General features: G+C 37.2%; 1 protein-coding gene across 6 annotated transcripts in view; it reads left to right on the plus strand.

Moving 5' to 3' along the window:
• Positions 1-17695, plus strand: part of Tnpo3 (transportin 3) — a 92641-nt gene that overhangs the window by 51586 nt on the left and 23360 nt on the right. For all 6 annotated transcript variants that reach the window (XM_010633467.3, XM_010633466.3, XM_010633468.3 and 3 more), the window contains 10 exons: positions 1027-1134; positions 2181-2272; positions 4134-4273; positions 7066-7257; positions 9280-9371; positions 11167-11243; positions 12819-12879; positions 13753-13893; positions 16050-16166; positions 17222-17316. In XM_010633467.3, coding sequence (XP_010631769.1) covers positions 1027-1134; positions 2181-2272; positions 4134-4273; positions 7066-7257; positions 9280-9371; positions 11167-11243; positions 12819-12879; positions 13753-13893; positions 16050-16166; positions 17222-17316 — 1115 coding nt within the window. The remainder of the gene's footprint in view (positions 1-1026; positions 1135-2180; positions 2273-4133; positions 4274-7065; positions 7258-9279; positions 9372-11166; positions 11244-12818; positions 12880-13752; positions 13894-16049; positions 16167-17221; positions 17317-17695) is intronic.

Below are 17695 nucleotides of genomic sequence, written 5' to 3' on the forward strand. Positions count from 1 at the left end.
CTTGTGTCTTGCTTAAGTGTTTTCTCATTTTAATTTTTGTTGTCGGACTGTCCTTGGTTTAATCTCTGGATTATCACCCAAATCTTCCTGATATAGTTGCACCCTAGCTTCTGTGTCTCTAACAACCCAAAGACATTCTCATCTTCATAACATCAGAGAAAACAGCTCATCAAATCAATGGCAGTGCTTTACCCCAACTGATACAATCAGCAACACATTAAGATCAAGCACAACTTGGACACTGACCACCCATGGTAGTCACTAGTCTATCACCCTTAAATCATTTGAATTAAATTGAAATCAAGAAGCAGTCCAGAACGTGTCTGCAGTGAACAAACTTTTAAATATAGTATATTTACCATTTAATGGCTCAGACAGAGCGAGGATGCAAGGCCCAGATTGAGATCCCCATCCTTCTGAATGGTTGAACTCCGCAACGTTCATTACAGGTTTCCCCCGCCCTTTCTTTAAGGATGTTCAAAGTTGGGAACTCGGAAAAATACTTGATGACCATAGGTCTGAGAGTGCGGGGGGCGGGGGCTTATGGGGGTTCAGGGGCGCCCGCGCGGCTACCTTCCCCGCGCTTGAGTGATGGCTGCTGGGTCAGGAGCAGGCGTGGTTCTCCTTCCTGCGGTGGATGGGCCCCCCGCCTACCTCCCGGCGCTTGAGTGATGGTTGCTGGGTCGGGAGCAGGCGTGGTTCTCCTTCCCGCGGTGGATCCCGGCTGTAATTCTTAATTTACCACTTTTTCCAGGCTACTTCTCACTTCTATCACCCCACATTTTTCGAAACATAAGAGAGGTATAGCTTGGAAAGATAAAGCATGCACACACATAAATTGAAGAATTTCTCATAGTAAGTGTAAAGATCCTGTTCCCCTGTCTGTAGTAAAATATCCTTGTGATTTAGGCAGCTTTGGTTCATTGGGATGTAACTACTTAATGACATTTTCTTCTGTTGATTTTATAGTAGTCATTGAAAGCTTCGGTGAGTTTAAAATAAATATTACCTGATTCTGAATTTCAGGAGGGGGTTCCTGAGGAAACAGATGACTTTGGAGAGTTTCGAATGAGGGTATCAGACTTGGTAAAGGACTTGATTTTCTTGATTGGGTCTATGGAATGTTTTGCTCAGGTAAGCTCATATGGAAATTCTTGAGCCAGTTATACTGATCACTTTCTTTAAATTGTGTTCACCTCTATGCCTTCTATAAATGTTCCATTTCTTTTCTTCAAGTTCAGTGGCCAAATGGAGTATAGATAAGCAGGTTCCTACCACATTGCCTGGCATATAGTAGCTATGTTTATTTAGTGTCTAAAAATCCAGTCACAGTCCATGGATAATTTAGTTATGTTGCACTTGCTGGTGGCAGCTGTAACACTCATGCAACTGGAATGGAAGATGATAGTTAAGCACTGAAGCCTCCAGGATGTTTATAGGGATTCCTAGCCAGGAAAAATAGGCAAGTTTCCTTGCTTTAATAATTTTATACTAACTCTTGTCAGCTCTTCCGATTGTTTGGCATTTCCTTTTTCTACCCTGTATAGTTTCATCCCAAAAATGATGATACCAGATTTATAGTTCTGTGGTTTTCCTGACAGCTGCAGTCATCATTTTTCCACATCACTTAACATTAGCATGACCAGGTGATTTTCATGTTGGTAGATTGTACTCTAACAAGACTAGGTGTCTCTTTTGCTAAAGGAAAAATTCTGCTTGTATATGTTTCTAAATAGCTGCTTTTAATGGAATTTATCCTGTACTGCCTGTATTGATGTAGACAAATAGTTAAAACAGTAGAAAAATAAAAATAATGCATGTGTAGAGGATTTATACTGTCTCCATTTTAAGTGTGTTTTTATATTTATCAGCTGTTAGGATCAGGAAAAAGACTTGTGCAATGTTTTGTTTTTCCCATTACAGTCATTTTCTGGGGGCAGGTGATAATCTTTATAAATTCTTCAGGATCTAAATGGGTTTATTTCAAACATCAAAATAATTATTACTTCTAGTTAATGAGGATGTGAAAAATGAAAATAATATTCTTGCGTGGCTCTAAAAGATAATGAGACTTAGTAACAAGGAGCTGGATTTTTTCTCACTACCAGCATTTTTTATTTTTGTTTGCTTTGGAATTGTTTTCCTTTTAATGGATCCATAATCCACCTCTTCTTCTCTAGTTATATTCTACTCTGAAAGAAGGCAACCCACCCTGGGAGGTGACTGAAGCGGTTCTCTTTATCATGGCTGCTATAGCAAAGAGTGTTGATCCGTGAGTGTCTAATAAGTCTTTTGCTGAGAACTCTATCTAAAGGAAGGAATATTACACCATTTTTCTCTTATATGCAGTATGGTCGGAAATGCTTAGAATGTGTTACTTCTATAGTGCTCTCTAGCTAGAGTTTTGTTGCGGTTGGCCTGTATTGCTTATGCCATGTTTTATCCATATTTCCTAGAGTTAAAATTACTTGCTTTTATGCTAGGAATAGCATGCTGATCTATTTTCCAACTGAGACTCATTTCAAAGTAGGTATGATCAAGAATTGGTTAGAGTATTAATGTTGGTACTTGTTTAAAAGTAATTGAACAGATATTAATTTGGGTCTCCTACTTTTGTGACCTTGGTTGACAATATTAACCAATATTTAATTATATTGTTTCCCATTTTTTCTTAGAGAATCATTTGTGAATTTCAGAGAAGCAAGGCACAGGCCCCTTTTCACCTGAAAGAGTAGTAAAATCTAAAGGGCAGTTATTATTGCCTTTGAAATTTTTTATATTAAATTTGATTTCTAATTGTTTAGCATAGAAATTGTTTGTGATTTGAATCATGAAAGGCAGAATTTTCTTTGTGTCATGAATTTATACATTGATATCAATATCAGGTTAGCTTGTAGTTTGATCAGATATAAAATCAAACTCTTTTATCCAAGGCCTTAATTGGAAAGATGGTTAAGACAGATATTTATTAAAAGCACAGTGCTTCTTTCTCAATTGCATTTCTGGGCTTAGTCAATAAAATTTTCTGTTGTTTCTAATCTGATAAATATTCAAAGAGTTGAGGTTTATTTTTCTCTATTAAGAAATTCTGGTCCTAAATTGCAAACTATATACTATTTGCTTTTAAACCTATTTTGGTGTCTTTTGGAACCTTCTGTGACAGTCTAAAGATAATTAAAGTCAGTAATGCCAGGTGTAGTGGCCCACAGCTGTAACTCCAGTACTTGGAAGGCTGAGGTAGGAGGTTTATGGTCAGCCTGGTCTCCATAGTGACTTCAAGGCTAGCCTGAACTAAATATAATGAGACCCTATCTCAAAACAAAACAAAAATTATTAATATTCTGAAAAGTGTTAGTTTAAAAAGGATGATAGTCTTCAGTAATTGGCTCAGTATCCAGAGGAAACAAAAGGCATTAATAAGACAAGATTTTCTATTGTTTGTGTATCTGCATGTCAAGCCAATTGCATGATTACAGTTTTTTTTAGTACATTGAAAGGACTCAATAGACCTAGTTATCAGCAGGGGGTGCTCTTGCACTAATCCAGGATATTATTTACATTTTAAACATCTTCATTTCTGGATTAAGTTCTATCACTTTGGAGGCATCCTCCACTCTTTAAAAGAACTTCAATTATAATTTGAGAGTGGGATATATTCATAGAGCTGAGGAAAGTGCTTGGTTAATTTTGTTTTTCGTTCATGTCCCAATCAGAGCACCTTAGTCTATTCCTACAGTAGTTTTCTTGTTCTTTCAGGTAGTGAGCTAGTCTACCCATACTTTTCTGGTCTTAAAGTTTACAGTATCCAGCTGTAAGAAATCTGTTGGAGAATAACAACTAATAGAAAAATGGACTATGAAAGTTATTCATTTAGCCATTCAGCAATATTTACTGAGTGCCCACTATGTGCCAGGCACTGTTCTAGGTGCCTTAGATATTGGAATAAATGGAGTAGACTTTTTTACAAGAAGACATTTCATTTCTTTCTTTTCTCCTTTCTTAAGGGTTTGAAAAACATTTCACACCCAGTTTTATTTAGAAAGAAGTCCTTCAGCAATGTGATGTTTCACTAGTTTTAGCTAGAGCTTAACCTCTGAAGTCAGTAATTGTAAGTACTTGCTTTCTGTACTCAGGGAGAACAACCCAACACTTGTGGAAGTTCTAGAAGGAGTTGTCCGTCTCCCAGAGACTGTACATACAGCTGTGCGATATACTAGCATTGAGTTGGTTGGAGAAATGAGTGAAGTGGTTGATCGAAATCCTCAATTCCTTGGTATGTGTGTACTCTTCCCTCTGTTGCTCCTACTTTGGGTTTTTCTGATTTTCTTCTTTTGTACTTTTGCTTTTTCCACCTTTTTTTGGTTTTGACAGGTAGAATATTTGTAAGCACTTAAAAGTAAGTATGTTGTTGTAAGTTGCTTTGTTGAGAGGCCCTTTGTAATTGATCTGGGAGAAGAACCTTTGTTTTGTTTTTTGTTTTTTTCTTTTTTTGAGACAGGGTCTCACTATGTAGTTCAGACTGCCCTGGAACTCACTATGTAGTCCAGGCTGGTCTCGAACTCACAGCAATCCTCCTGTCTCAGTCTCCCCAGTGCTGGGATTACAGGTATGCGCCACCATGCCCGGCTAGGGAGAAGAACCTTTGGAAGATTATATACAGATAGGGAAATCATTAGATTCTCATGCTAAGAGTTATTCAAAACAAGATAAATACAAATTAAGATTAAGAGTGTTGAGTTTTATTAACTCTGGCTGCCCTTTTTGACTAGAAAAATAAAGATCATATAAAATAACTTTAGAATTGAAGGTAAAATTAGAAATTAGTGGTCCAGCTGGGCGTGGTGGTGCATGCCTGTAATCCTAGCACTCAGGAGGCTGAGGCAAGAGGATTGCTGTGAGTTCGAGACCAGCCTGGGCTACATAGTGAGTTCCAGGTCAGTCTCAACTACATAGTAAGACCCTGTCTCAAAAACAAAACAAGGGCCGGGGATTTAGCTTAGCAGTTCAGTGGCCTGCCTTGCAAGCGCAAGGACCCAAGTTCAGTCCCTGGAACCAAAAAAAAATAAAAAACAAAACTAAACTAAACTAAACAGAAATTAGTGGTCCAGGGATTTAGCTCAGTGGTTCCTGTGCCTGCCTCATAAGCACAAAGACCTGAGTTCAATCCCCAGTACCAAAAATAAAAAAATTTTAAAAACCCAAAAAACAGAAATTAGTTATCCTAATTTTACAGATATGGACACTGAGACCCAAAGAAAATAAATAAATTACTGATGGGCGTGGTGGTGCGCGCCTGTAATCCTAGCACTTGGGAGGCTGAGGCAGGAGGATCACTGTGAGTTTGAGACTAGCCTGGGCTACATAGTGAGTTCCAGGTCAGTCTCAACTGCATAGTGAGACCCTGTCTTAAAAACAAAAACAACAACAAAATGCCTATTTTTGAATTCTTGGGTCTTTTCACTTCCATTATTTGCTCCAACTTTTTTTTTTTTTTTTTTTTGGTGGTGGTGGTGGTAGTGCTAGAGATTGAACTCCAGGACCTTGTGCATGTGAGGCAAGTGAGGCAAGGTAATTTACCTTGGCATTCTTTTTGAATCAGTTTTTCACACAGAAATAAAAGTGAATTTGTTTGTTTATTGTTTATTATGGGGAAGGTATTTCACTGTTTATCCCAGGGTGATCTTGAGCTCCTGGGCTCAAACGATCCTTTCACCCCAGCCTCCCAAGTAGCTATAATTGTAGACACACCACTGCAGCCAGCCTGTTTGTTTTGTCTTAATGTCTTCTGTTCATGTCTAGTAAACAGTAAAGGTAGGTTGAACTGCAAAATTTTTATTCAGTACCCTTGCATTGTCTAATTCAGATTTATACTTCAGGCCTGCCTTGCAAGCACAAGGTCATGAATTTAATCACTGGTACCAAAAACAAAGTTTACAGATTTATCCTTCAGCAGTGAATTGCTATGTGTTTGTACTCTAAAATAGCCAAAACCACAAATACTCAGTTTGAGAAACAGCAAAATCTGCAGTGTTGTTGAGCTATGTTCCAGATTCTAGGTCTTCTGAGAGTTTTATGTTGAACAGGCTTGGGATGTTTAAGGATGGAAGAGGCTGTGCGTTTGTGCATTGTATTGATTGTTAGACCAGAAATGCAGGTAAATAATTTAACTGGGCCTTAAGACCTTATTCTTTTGATTTTTTTTTTTTTTTCAGTTTTCTTCATATTTACTGTGAGGTCTAAAATACAGTCATGGTATTTATTCTTAGAGTTTTTTTCTATCAAAAAATTGTGACTTCTAAAGGAAGGTAAAAGGATTGAAACTGACTCTATAGAAATTCACCTTTTCAATCAACTTTCTTGAACATTTATATTTGGTGAAATTAAAACTGAATTAACTCATCTAGATGCAATAAAGATTTGTCTGCATGTTTTTAAGGCCTTTGTAACTAGAAAGAAGCAAATATAAAATGTCAGATTTAGATAATTATTGTCGTCCTTATTATTGTAGGCTAGTGATGGCAGACCTTTTAGAACTTTCAGTAATAGGAACAGTCCTCTGTGGCACACATGCCATAGGTTTGCCACCACCGATATAGACTATTTTACCTAGTGATTGATCTCTGAATGTAATGGTCACTCTCTGAACTTTGTATTCTTTGTTATAGTACTATATATTTTTAAAAATTTTTTCATTAGGATTAGCGGTATTTTTTAGGTATACAATACAATTACATTCATCATTGGAATCTATATTTTTAATAGATAGCCATCTAAATACTTAAGTCAGTGACTGTTTTCAAACTGTGTCCATGAATTGGTATGGTTAAAGGAATAGTGGACCACCATGAGGGAAGAAATGTGAGTAAAACAGACAGGAGCCAGGTCAGGGCTGCCTGGCGCTATGTCAACAAGATCAGCTCTATTTTTATGTTTTTACAATGGGGATTCTATATATATTTTTAAAGGGTTCTTTTACCTTAAAAAAATAAATATACAAACCTTTGTTCTAACAAACTAGTTTTTCTTGAGTTCCATATATGTAATCTATTTGGCTTTACTCCTCAGACCCTGTGTTGGGCTATTTGATGAAAGGCCTGTGTGAAAAGCCCCTGGCTTCTGCTGCAGCTAAAGCCATTCATAACATTTGCTCTGTCTGCCGAGATCACATGGCTCAGCACTTTAATGGACTCCTAGAAATTGCCCGATCCCTTGATTCCTTCATGTTATCTCCAGAAGCTGCTGTGGGCTTGCTAAAAGGTACTTAATTAAGATGTTAACTAGTAACAGTCTCCTGTATTCCACTACTTCGTTATCTTACATAATCCATGTTGCAATTTTTTAGTTATAAAGTACATAGTAATGGTGAAGGTGCCTTTTGCACTTAGGAGGGTGTTAACCATGTGTGCCTACATTTGTATGCATAGCACAGATTGAGATTTTGTGTGGAGACAATACATTTGAACTAAACAGTTGCTTTTTAAATTGGGGGAAGAATGAAAACAGAGACTAAATAAGTAGTCAGTGCCCTTCCAAAAAGATTAAATGGAAATCGCAAGATCATGTGTATGGATCAGTGTGAAAAGTAGAAGCAAGGGTCCTGTTGGCTCATTAGTCTTCATCAGTACTGGTCAGCTTACCCTGTGAACCTGCCTATACAGAAGTGAAGAGCCAAAGTACTGAGAGGCCCAGACTGATAGAAGAACTGGAGATAGTAAGGTTAGGAAAAAAGACAGAAACAATTTTAAATGTGAAGGATATTCTTAAACATTTAAAAGATTATTTTATAAAAAAAGGGATCATACTTATTTTGTGAGTATTCATTCTCCGCTATTTATAGGGAAGCACATCCTAGCTCCTAAAAAGAAAATATTTTCTATCCAAACTTTCTGAAGACCAATTAGGATGTCCTTGAAGTAGTAAATTCCTTCTAGCTGGCAAATAAGGGGGGTTGGAGTATAGAAAGTAAAGCATCAGGTAATATGACCTGTGTTAGTGTTTTCTGAGCCTCTGTGAATGTCAGACAGCCTTTGCAGGAGTAGTAACCTTATGTGTAAACTAATTCCATTCTCTTGTTTCTATGACCAGGTTCCTTACTAGCTCACGGAACTATCCTTTTTCCGTAGATAATTCTTTTTGTACCATGGGTTTTTGTTATTTCCCTCCATAGGTATAGATAATGCATTAAATTGGAGCCTTGTCATTTAATCATGATGTTGAAATGGTGTCTAACCTGAAGTAGACTGTGGTCTCCCAGTTAGTGATGTCTTCTACACATAGGAAACTATTTGGTAACATTTTTTTCAATAAAAATGAATTTAAAAGAAAATCATATTTAAGCTAGAGCCCCCACCACCACCATTTCAAAATCTAACTCATCTTTAGGTTATAGGCTTCCCAAAAAAAAGGTCATTTGTTTTTTTTATTCAACTTTAGGGATCATTTATTATTCTGTTGAATGTAATTTAAGATGAAAAAAAAATCAGTTGATTTTTTTTTTTTTTTTGACTTGGAAGGACAGTTGGCTAATGTATAATCTTTGGATTTGGGGAGTCATTGGTGAGGATAGATTGGGGATTACAACAAGAGGGAGGCTGAGTAATAAGGGCTACTTGAACCTAATGTCTCTCTTTTTTTTAACCTATTGAGTTCCAACTTAAGAATTTGGGGAGAAGAGGAGAAAAACTTTTATAAATATTTCTTAAAAAACAGGCAAACTTGATTGTTAACTTTTTACTCAAATTACTTATCTCACAGATGATGCAGCTGAGTCTAAGGGGATTGTACAGTAGATGACAATGAAATTTTTTACTTTGGTTCATTCTTCCTAAAAGAATTAGAGTATTTCTCAGACCTTTGTGATAAGAATTGCCTCAGGTGCTTATCAAAAACAAAGGCTCTTCTGATCCATTAAGTCAGAATCTCTGGGATGGAAGAGAAATATTGCATTATGGTTTATAAAAATAGCTTTGGCATTAGCTTTATAAAGATGATTTGTAAAGCCTTTGAATAATTGAAAGAGAGGCATGTTTAAACATCTTTAAGTCAACAGACTGCTAAAATGTAATATTTTGTTTGTAAATGTCAGTGTAAAAGTCAGTCTACTAAACCACATAAAGAAATAAACAACTATAAATAACAGAATAATTTTAAAAATAGTGGTAATCGTTTTAAAAATGGAACCAGTCAACTTTTTCTGTTAATCTGTATGATGTAGCCCAGTGAATCAAATTACCTCAATTTCGGTTTTATTTTCTTCATTTCCATCTTCCTTTGTTTTAGGGACAGCACTCGTCTTAGCCAGATTACCTTTGGATAAGATTACTGAATGTCTTAGTGAATTATGTTCTGTTCAGGTTATGGCATTGAAAAAGGTAAGTCCGATTAAGTAAGGAATGAAAATAAGTTAATATGTTGGAAGGAAAGAGACAAAATTTCTTACTTACATATTATCTTTCATCTACCTACAAATGCCAAGAGAATGAACTGAGAAGTAATTAAAATTAGTCTGTCAGGCCAGGGATTTAGCTCAGTGGTTCTGCTGCCTGCCTCGCAAGCGCAAGGACCCAAGTTCGATCCCCAGTACCTAAATAAATAAATAAACAATAAAATAAAATTAGTCTGTTAAAGTAGCTACATACAAAGAAAAAGTACAGTCATGGTTCCCTTTATGACAGGAATACATTCTGAGACATTAGTAGGCAGTTTTGTTGTGCAAACATTAGAGTGTACTCACACAAACCCAGATGGTATAAGTCAGGCACTTTTATGTGGCTTCTTGATGTAGTCATGAGATGTAGGAGACTGCTTCCAGCATACTGCAGCTTACAGTTTTATAGTGAGCTTCTTTTAAGTAGGAGCACACTTTAAAATAGTCACTTATTATCAGGTATTTTGTACTGTGCACAATTGTCAGGCTGGAGATTTAGTTCAGTGGTGCCGCCGCCTGCCTTGAAAGTGCAAGGTCCCGAGTTCAATCCCTGGTGCCCCCCCAATACTATAATTTGAAGTACCATGCTATCATACCACTAGCAGCACAGTTGGTTTGTTTACCACCAGCATTACAACAGTCACACTAGTAATGTACACTCTACTATTAGGACAGCTATGAAGTCACTAGGTGAAAGGAATTTTTCAGCTCCATTATAATCTTTTGGGACCACCATTAATTATATGGTCGGTCATTGACCAAAACATTGCTTTAAAAGCACTTGATTGTATTTAAAAATCAGTAAAATAACCAGTCAGAAGGTAAATGGGAAAAATCATTTAAGTCAGCAATGAAAACCATAATCTCATTGGGTGTGATAGTACATGCCCTCTAGTGTCAGCACTCTGGGAGGCTGAGACAAGAGGCTCACAAGTTTGAGCCTACCCTGGGCAACTTAGTGACTTATCAAGACCCTGTCTCAAAATATAAAATAAAAATCTGGGTGTGGCTCAGTGTGAACACCCTGATTTCAATCCCCAGTACCACCACCAAAAAAGATTTTAAAAGGTACCAAAATCTACCATATTTCCTTAAAGACTATTTTAAGATGTCACCCGGGCATGGTGGTACACACCTGTAATCCCAGCACTTGGGAGGCTGAGGCAGGAGGATCACTGTGGATTCGAGACCAACCTGGGCTACACAGTGAGTTCCAGGTCAGTCTCAACTACATAGTGAGACCCTGTCTCAAAAAAAAAAAAAAGATGTCAGTTCATCCCAATTACATTTAGTAGACATACCAATGGGATTTTTAGAACATTATATGATGATTCTAAAGTTCATTTTTAATGATATACTGGTGTGAGTATCTAAGAAATTGTAGCAAAAAAAATTAGAGGCATCTTGTTTAAAGCTGTAATAAATTTAAAGCCTTATATATAAAGCTAATATCTTAATCATAATTTCAAAAAATGAGGGAAAAATGAAATGACACTATTTTTCTACTCCTGTGATCAGTGAGTAAAATGTACAATATTCACTCTTGGCCAGGATTCAGTAAGATAGAGAAAAGTAATTTAATAATATAGATTAAAATTTGCACCACTTAAGTAATTTATAGGATCTCATTATAAGGAAATATGCAGAGATAGAGACAAAGGTTGTTTAAAGATGTATGTTGTGGTGTTTGCTAACTTGCACACGTGACCACTGGGTGTTGTTATTGTCTGTTTCTTTAGCTGTTGTCTCAGGAGCCCAGCAATGGCATTTCCTCAGATCCTACTGTGTTCTTAGATCGCTTGGCAGTGATATTTAGGTAAGAAGAGAGACTCTGGATTCCTCACTTGGATTGAAACTCAAATGAAGCTTACCTAAAATTTTGGAGCAAACGCAAATTCTAAGAATTCATTCTTAGTAGAACTTTGTAAAAACTTTAAAAAATATATTTGATTCTATCAATCTATTTCAGTGATTGTCAGACTTTAGCATGTATTAGAATCACCTTGAGCCAGGGATTTAGCTCAGTGCTGCTGCTGCTGCCCATCTCACAAGTGCAAAGTCCTGAGTTCAATCCCCAGTACTTAAAAAAAAAAAAAGAGAGAGAGAGAGAGAGGGAATCACCTGGAGAGTTTATCGAAACATGGGTTTGCTAGGGACCAGCTGTTAAGCTTGATAACTTTGGGTCTTGGGTAGAACCTGAAAAGTTACATTTTTAGTAAGTTCCAAAGTGATGTTACCTCTGTGGTGTTCCAGACACTACACTTTTAGAGCCATTAATGTATCTGTCATCTATATCTGGGGGGCAGAGAATGAGAGAGAATATTAATGAATTGTCCTCAATGATCAAGTGAAATTACTTTTTGAAGTCGAGAGGAGCCAATGATTAAAAAGGCCCTTGAGGGCCAGGGATTTAGCTGAATGGTTCGGCCACCTGCCTCTAAAGCGCAAGGTCCCAAGTTCAACCTCCAGTACAAAAAAAAAAAAAAGCACTTGAGTGACAGTATCAAAATATGTACCTGACTATATTATATATTCATAAATTTGTGAGACCCATAAGTGTAGCCAGAGCTATTTAGATGGGTAAATAGAGTAATGGTTGCATAGAACCCTCTGAGGGTTAAGTTAGAGCACTGTTTTCATTTGTTAGCTATTGTCAGCAAATCCAGGTTGGTGCAATGCTTTCCTTATATAATTAGGAGAGCCCTGTCACATGCTATTCTGAGAGCCTATTAACAATAACCCTTACATTACAGTACATAAAAGGAAATCTGCAGTAGATATAAATGCTTAAAATTTGGTTTTTATTAACGTTATTGTTGAGTTTTTTAAAATTGAAGAGTAGCTTGAAGCTAGTAGTTAATAGTGTAGTTTTCTTGCTGCTTTTCCCCAAGTTAATGGGCTCTAGAACTAGATAGAGGAGTTGGATTTGACATAATTATAGGTGGCTCTATATTTTGTATCATTGAATTCAGAATAGAACTATGACAAATATCAGTGGTGGACTACAGTTCCCCTAAAGCTTTATGTCTCTTAATAGTAGGAATGGTGCAAGTATGAAGAAACTACATACTTAGGTTTACAAAGAGGGGACATAGAAAAAGTAGTAGTTCCTTATAGTTCATATAACCAGAGTTGGATAGAAATTGCATGTTGCAGTGAAAGTGACTTAATGGGGGCAAAAAATGGTAGGATAATTGAAAGTATATGCTTATTTTTGTATAACTGGAATGAAAGGAAAAGATGTTGTTGTAAAGTAAATGATTCTACCATCTGGTTTTCTTTCTTTATAACAGTCTTATTAAGTAAGCAAGCAGGGATCAGGGTTCTGGGTCCTTGGTGAAATTGCTCTTTTTTTTTTTTTCCACTACTGTGGATCCTTGTCTTTTCCCAGACACACCAATCCCATTGTGGAAAATGGACAGACTCATCCATGCCAAAAAGTCATTCAGGAAGTAAGTGCTAATGGATGCCTGTGGAATCAAGGCTTTCTTCTTTTCCTTACAAGGCTTTGGGTAACTGGGTTTCGAAGGTACTGTCTTCCAGGTTGATGGGGAGATTGTAATTGTTGATATGGTTTAAATTTCAATTAAATAAAGGACAGACATCCAAATGCTTTTGATTTTAGATTTGATAACAAAACAGGATGTGGGCAAATGGCACTGAAAGGCCAAAGACATATAGATTAACTGTGTGTGACCCAGAAGGCATGATAAATCCTAACAAAAAAAATTTTTTTTTCATTTGTGGTGACAGAGATTAAACCCAGGGCTTCATGTTTTTGACAAAGCTATTCGCTTCAGTTACTCCACTGATAACTTACCTCCCTTATGTTTTTTTCACTAAGGATAATCTGAGCAACAGGGGTAATGGTTTTGAGAAGTACTTTTTAGACACCAGGTGGGAAATTATATAAATACTAAATATCCTTCAGTGTTTGGTGTATGCAAGTGATCCATTTCTTTAATCCAAGTACTTCTGTTCAAGGTCTTGCACTTTCCCGGAACTATTTTAAAGTATCTCTTCCTGTTTAATTCATTGTTTTCATCCTCAATTTTGGAGTCTGAAGTTTAGGAAGATGTGCATCTGCCTTTTAGTAAAGTTAGACACGTTCTGCCTCTTCTAGAGAGTTGTGTTGTTTCTCAAGCAGTGATTGGGTTTTAGTGATGGGTAGCATATTATATACACACTGGCCAGAATCCAAGCATGTTTGTTCCTGTAGAGAAAGTTTTATCCAAATTATTTAAAGTGTCACCAACTTAGGAACATCTTTTCAGCTCTTAGTTGTTGATTATTTTCTTTCTTGTGCTTTTTCACTTTTGACTCAGATATGGCCAGTTTTATCTGAGACTCTAAATAAGCACCGGGCTGATAATCGGATTGTAGAGCGTTGTTGCAGGTGCCTGCGCTTTGCTGTTCGTTGTGTGGGCAAAGGATCTGCAGCTTTGCTGCAGCCACTTGTCACACAGGTAAGTTCTCCACAAGAGGAGTTCACACAGAATTTCAAATAGGAGCCTTTAGATCAAAAACTTTGCTGATGGAATGCCTTTGACTTATTAAATAAAACTAAAAAAAATTTGAAAGAGATAAGTGCCTGAGGTTGATGTGTTGTCTATAAGGGAAAACAGTTTATAATCTCTTCTGTGTAGTGGTCGTCTAAATAGCAATACATTCCCGTGTGAAATTATGTGACAAAAATGATTCTTATATACCAATGGGAAGCAATTTTATATTAATTTCCTTGGGGAAAAAATGTGCCAAGTCAAACTTCATTCTGTCTTGATCAGTTTGTTTTTCACATGAATCTTTTATTTATCAAAATATAAATTTGACTCTTAATTATTATTAAGATCTATGTGATATGGTAGTGCATACCTCTAATTCTAGCTACTTGGGAGGCAGAGGCAGGAAGATCACAAGTTCAAAACTAGCCTGAACAACTTAGTGAGACCCCTGTCACAAAATAAAAATAAGGACTAGGAATGTAAAAAAATTGCAGTTTGATATTGTGACTCACTGTATGAAGTATTCACATCTAGAATTACTCCATATGAGATACCTATGCTTAGACCACTAAGCTGTTTGTTTCAGTATTAACCTCAGCAAGGCCATAAACTTTGCCAGTGTAGCACATTGAAGTGTTACCTCCCAGACATTTTTGTGCTGTACTGGCAAAGCTGAGTTAGTCAGAACACTGAATAACCAAGTAAGGGATCCATTTTTACTATGGCCTTTTATAAAAGGTTGGCCAACCTGTGATTCAAATGATTCATTTGTAGAACTCTCATCTCCTGCTCATTCTGTGCCATATGCTGATGAAAGAGTAGTTACTCTGTCATCCCACACCAAGCTCATAGTGTTGAATTTATATAATATCAATGCACATGTGTATTAAACTCAGAATTTAAACGGTCCTTTCAGTGTTCTCCAAGATGAATGCATTTGATATTTTTGTTTTATAACCAATAAATGTTTTGCTTAAAAAAAATAACACTTATCTATAATGCAAATAAGTACAACCTAAATTTAGAGGTTGGGGTTTTTTGGGTTTGTTTGTTTGTTTTTTGAGGTTTTTTGAGACAGGAGCTCTCAAATTCAGGTTGGCTTTGAACTTGAAGCAATTCTCCTGTCTCAGCTTCCTAAGTGCTGGTATTACAGACATCCAATAAATGTTTTGCTTAAAAAAAATAACACTTATCTATAATGCAAATAAGTACAACCTAAATTTAGAGGTTGGGGTTTTTTGGGTTTGTTTGTTTGTTTTTTGAGGTTTTTTGAGACAGGAGCTCTCAAATTCAGGTTGGCTTTGAACTTGAAGCAATTCTCCTGTCTCAGCTTCCTAAGTGCTGGTATTACAGACATGCATTACCATGCCAGGTTAGAGGTTGGGAAATTTAAGAATATTATGCAAGACTTTTGCAGAGTACACGAGCTCCCTAATAGGTTCTGGTTCCCAGGCAGCTCCCTTATAGTAGTATTATCTTAAGAAGATAAATGATAGGGCCTGGGATTTAGCTCAGTGGTTCTGCCACCTGCCTTGCAAGCACAAGGACCCGAGTTCGATCTCCTGTACCAAAAAAAAAAAGATAAAAGATGAAAGGCTTCCTGAAATCACAGCAGTCTGGGAGACTGAGGCAGGAAGATCATGAGTTGAAGCCCAGCCTGGGCGATTTAGTGATTTAACGAGACCCTGTCTCAAAATAGAAGAGGATATAGCTCAGTGTGGAGGCCCTGGGTTAAGTCCTACCCCACCCACCCGCCCAAGAGAAAACGAGAGAAAAGAGAATGAAAGAAAGGAAAGAAAAGGAAGAGGAAAGGTCAAAGGCATGAAAGAGCTCTAAATAGAAAACTTGAAAATTATTGAGAAATTGAACATTGTGTTTCAAACATGTTACCAACAAGCTTTGCCATATTACCTTAAAAGTAAGAGACCAACTGGGCTGGGAATTTAGCTCAGTGGCACCGCGCCTGCTTCCCAATTGTAAGGTCCTGAAGTCCTGAATTCAATCCCCAGTACCAAAGAGACTGATCTATCTCTGAATTTCTTCCTGGAAACAGTTTCCTAAGTTGACACTTGCTGAAGGATGAAAAATTTAACAGATTTTGTTTTGTTTTCTCTTCGGAGATGGTAAATGTGTACCATGTACATCAGCATTCCTGTTTCCTGTACCTCGGCAGCATCCTTGTGGATGAGTATGGCATGGAAGAAGGCTGTCGGCAGGGACTACTAGACATGCTCCAGGTACGTTTTTCTTGAGAATAGATGCATCAGGCCTGGATAGTTAGAGTCTACAGGTCTACTTCACCATGTCTTTATTTCTGTTGCTTCTTTATATTTCCCCCCCAAGTTGTTTGTTTCCTAATACCAGGGAGGTGGAAACTTGCTAGTTGTTTTCTGGACGGAACTGCTTGGGAGAAAAGAGAGATTGAGTGCCTGGATATAGTAATTATTCTAGATGTTACTGCCTGCTTTATGTTCTCTGGTTGTAGGGAAGAGTTTTGCAGAAGAGGGAAAGCAAATGAATTTAAAATATAGGATCTCCAAGCTCAAGCATAATTTTATTTTTAATTTCTTGCCTGAAAGAGCCAATGAACTAGTTTACTTAGTAGGGAAGGCTTTAGGACAAATAGCAACAGGCATTGGAGAAGACTCCTGATATACTGATTTTCCCTCCCTCCTGATCACCTGGAGAGAATAGATAAGGGAATTAAAATACTCTTCTTTCCCCCACGATATCTTTTCATTTAAAATTGACAGTTCAGCTGGGGGTTTGGCTCAGTGGTTCCGCTGCCTGCCTTGGAAGCATAAGGGTCCAACTTTGGCCACCAGTACCAATAAAATAAAATTGACAGTTCATTATTATGAAAGCTTCATTTACTCCATTAGTGGACTAGACCACATCCTTGGCTTGTGAAATTTTGAAAACTGCTTTCAGAAGTTTCTAAAACTTTGATGGGACATCTATCAAGTTTCATCAACGGAAATATATGCCTTCAACTTTTCTGAAATGTATATTTCATATGTAAAAACTGTTTATTTCAACTGGGGAAATTTTCTTTTACTGATCTGCCCCTCGTCACAATCTTTCTCTTTTTGTATCTGTTTTCCTATTTTATTTTATTTTTTGGTACTGGGGATCAAACTCGGGACTTGGCACTTCTGAGGCAGCTGTGGAACCACTGAGCTAAATCCCTGACCACCTTCTTTATTTTTGTATTTGTTGTAATATTTGGCATATCTGGATGCTGAGACTTTTATGTATAAACATTTCTTTTTAAATCACTGTTTTGCTCTAGGCACTGTGCATCCCCACCTTTCAGCTCCTAGAACAGCAGAATGGCCTTCAGAATCACCCTGACACTGTAGATGACCTGTTCAGGTTAGCCACCCGGTAAGTCCTTGTGAAGAGCAAACTTGTCAGTTGCTTGTCCCTGTCACTGCTTAATCTTGCCATCTGACATTTAGCTGTTTCCTTCTCTGTAAAATGAGGTCATCGGATAAGGTAGATTAATAATTCATATCCCAAAGATAAATTGTGAACTGGTGTATCATAAGAAGTGAGAAGGTGTTGAGTTGGGAGTAGGGGCCAAGTAGATGAGTTGCTTCTGTGAAGGAAAGAACACACACAAGACAAAAATATGCTTGGTTTGGGGTGAGGTTTTTAGCTTGGAAGAGGCCCTGGGCTGAATTCCCCAGCACCCAACGAAACAGGTACTTGGTACAAATACTTGACTAGATAATCTCTACCACCTCCACCGTGTTAACTTTTC

This window comes from Fukomys damarensis, unplaced genomic scaffold, assembly GCF_012274545.1.
Source record: "Fukomys damarensis isolate Sample0158 unplaced genomic scaffold, DMR_v1.0_HiC HiC_scaffold_4, whole genome shotgun sequence".
NCBI classification, from domain to species: domain Eukaryota; kingdom Metazoa; phylum Chordata; class Mammalia; order Rodentia; family Bathyergidae; genus Fukomys; species Fukomys damarensis.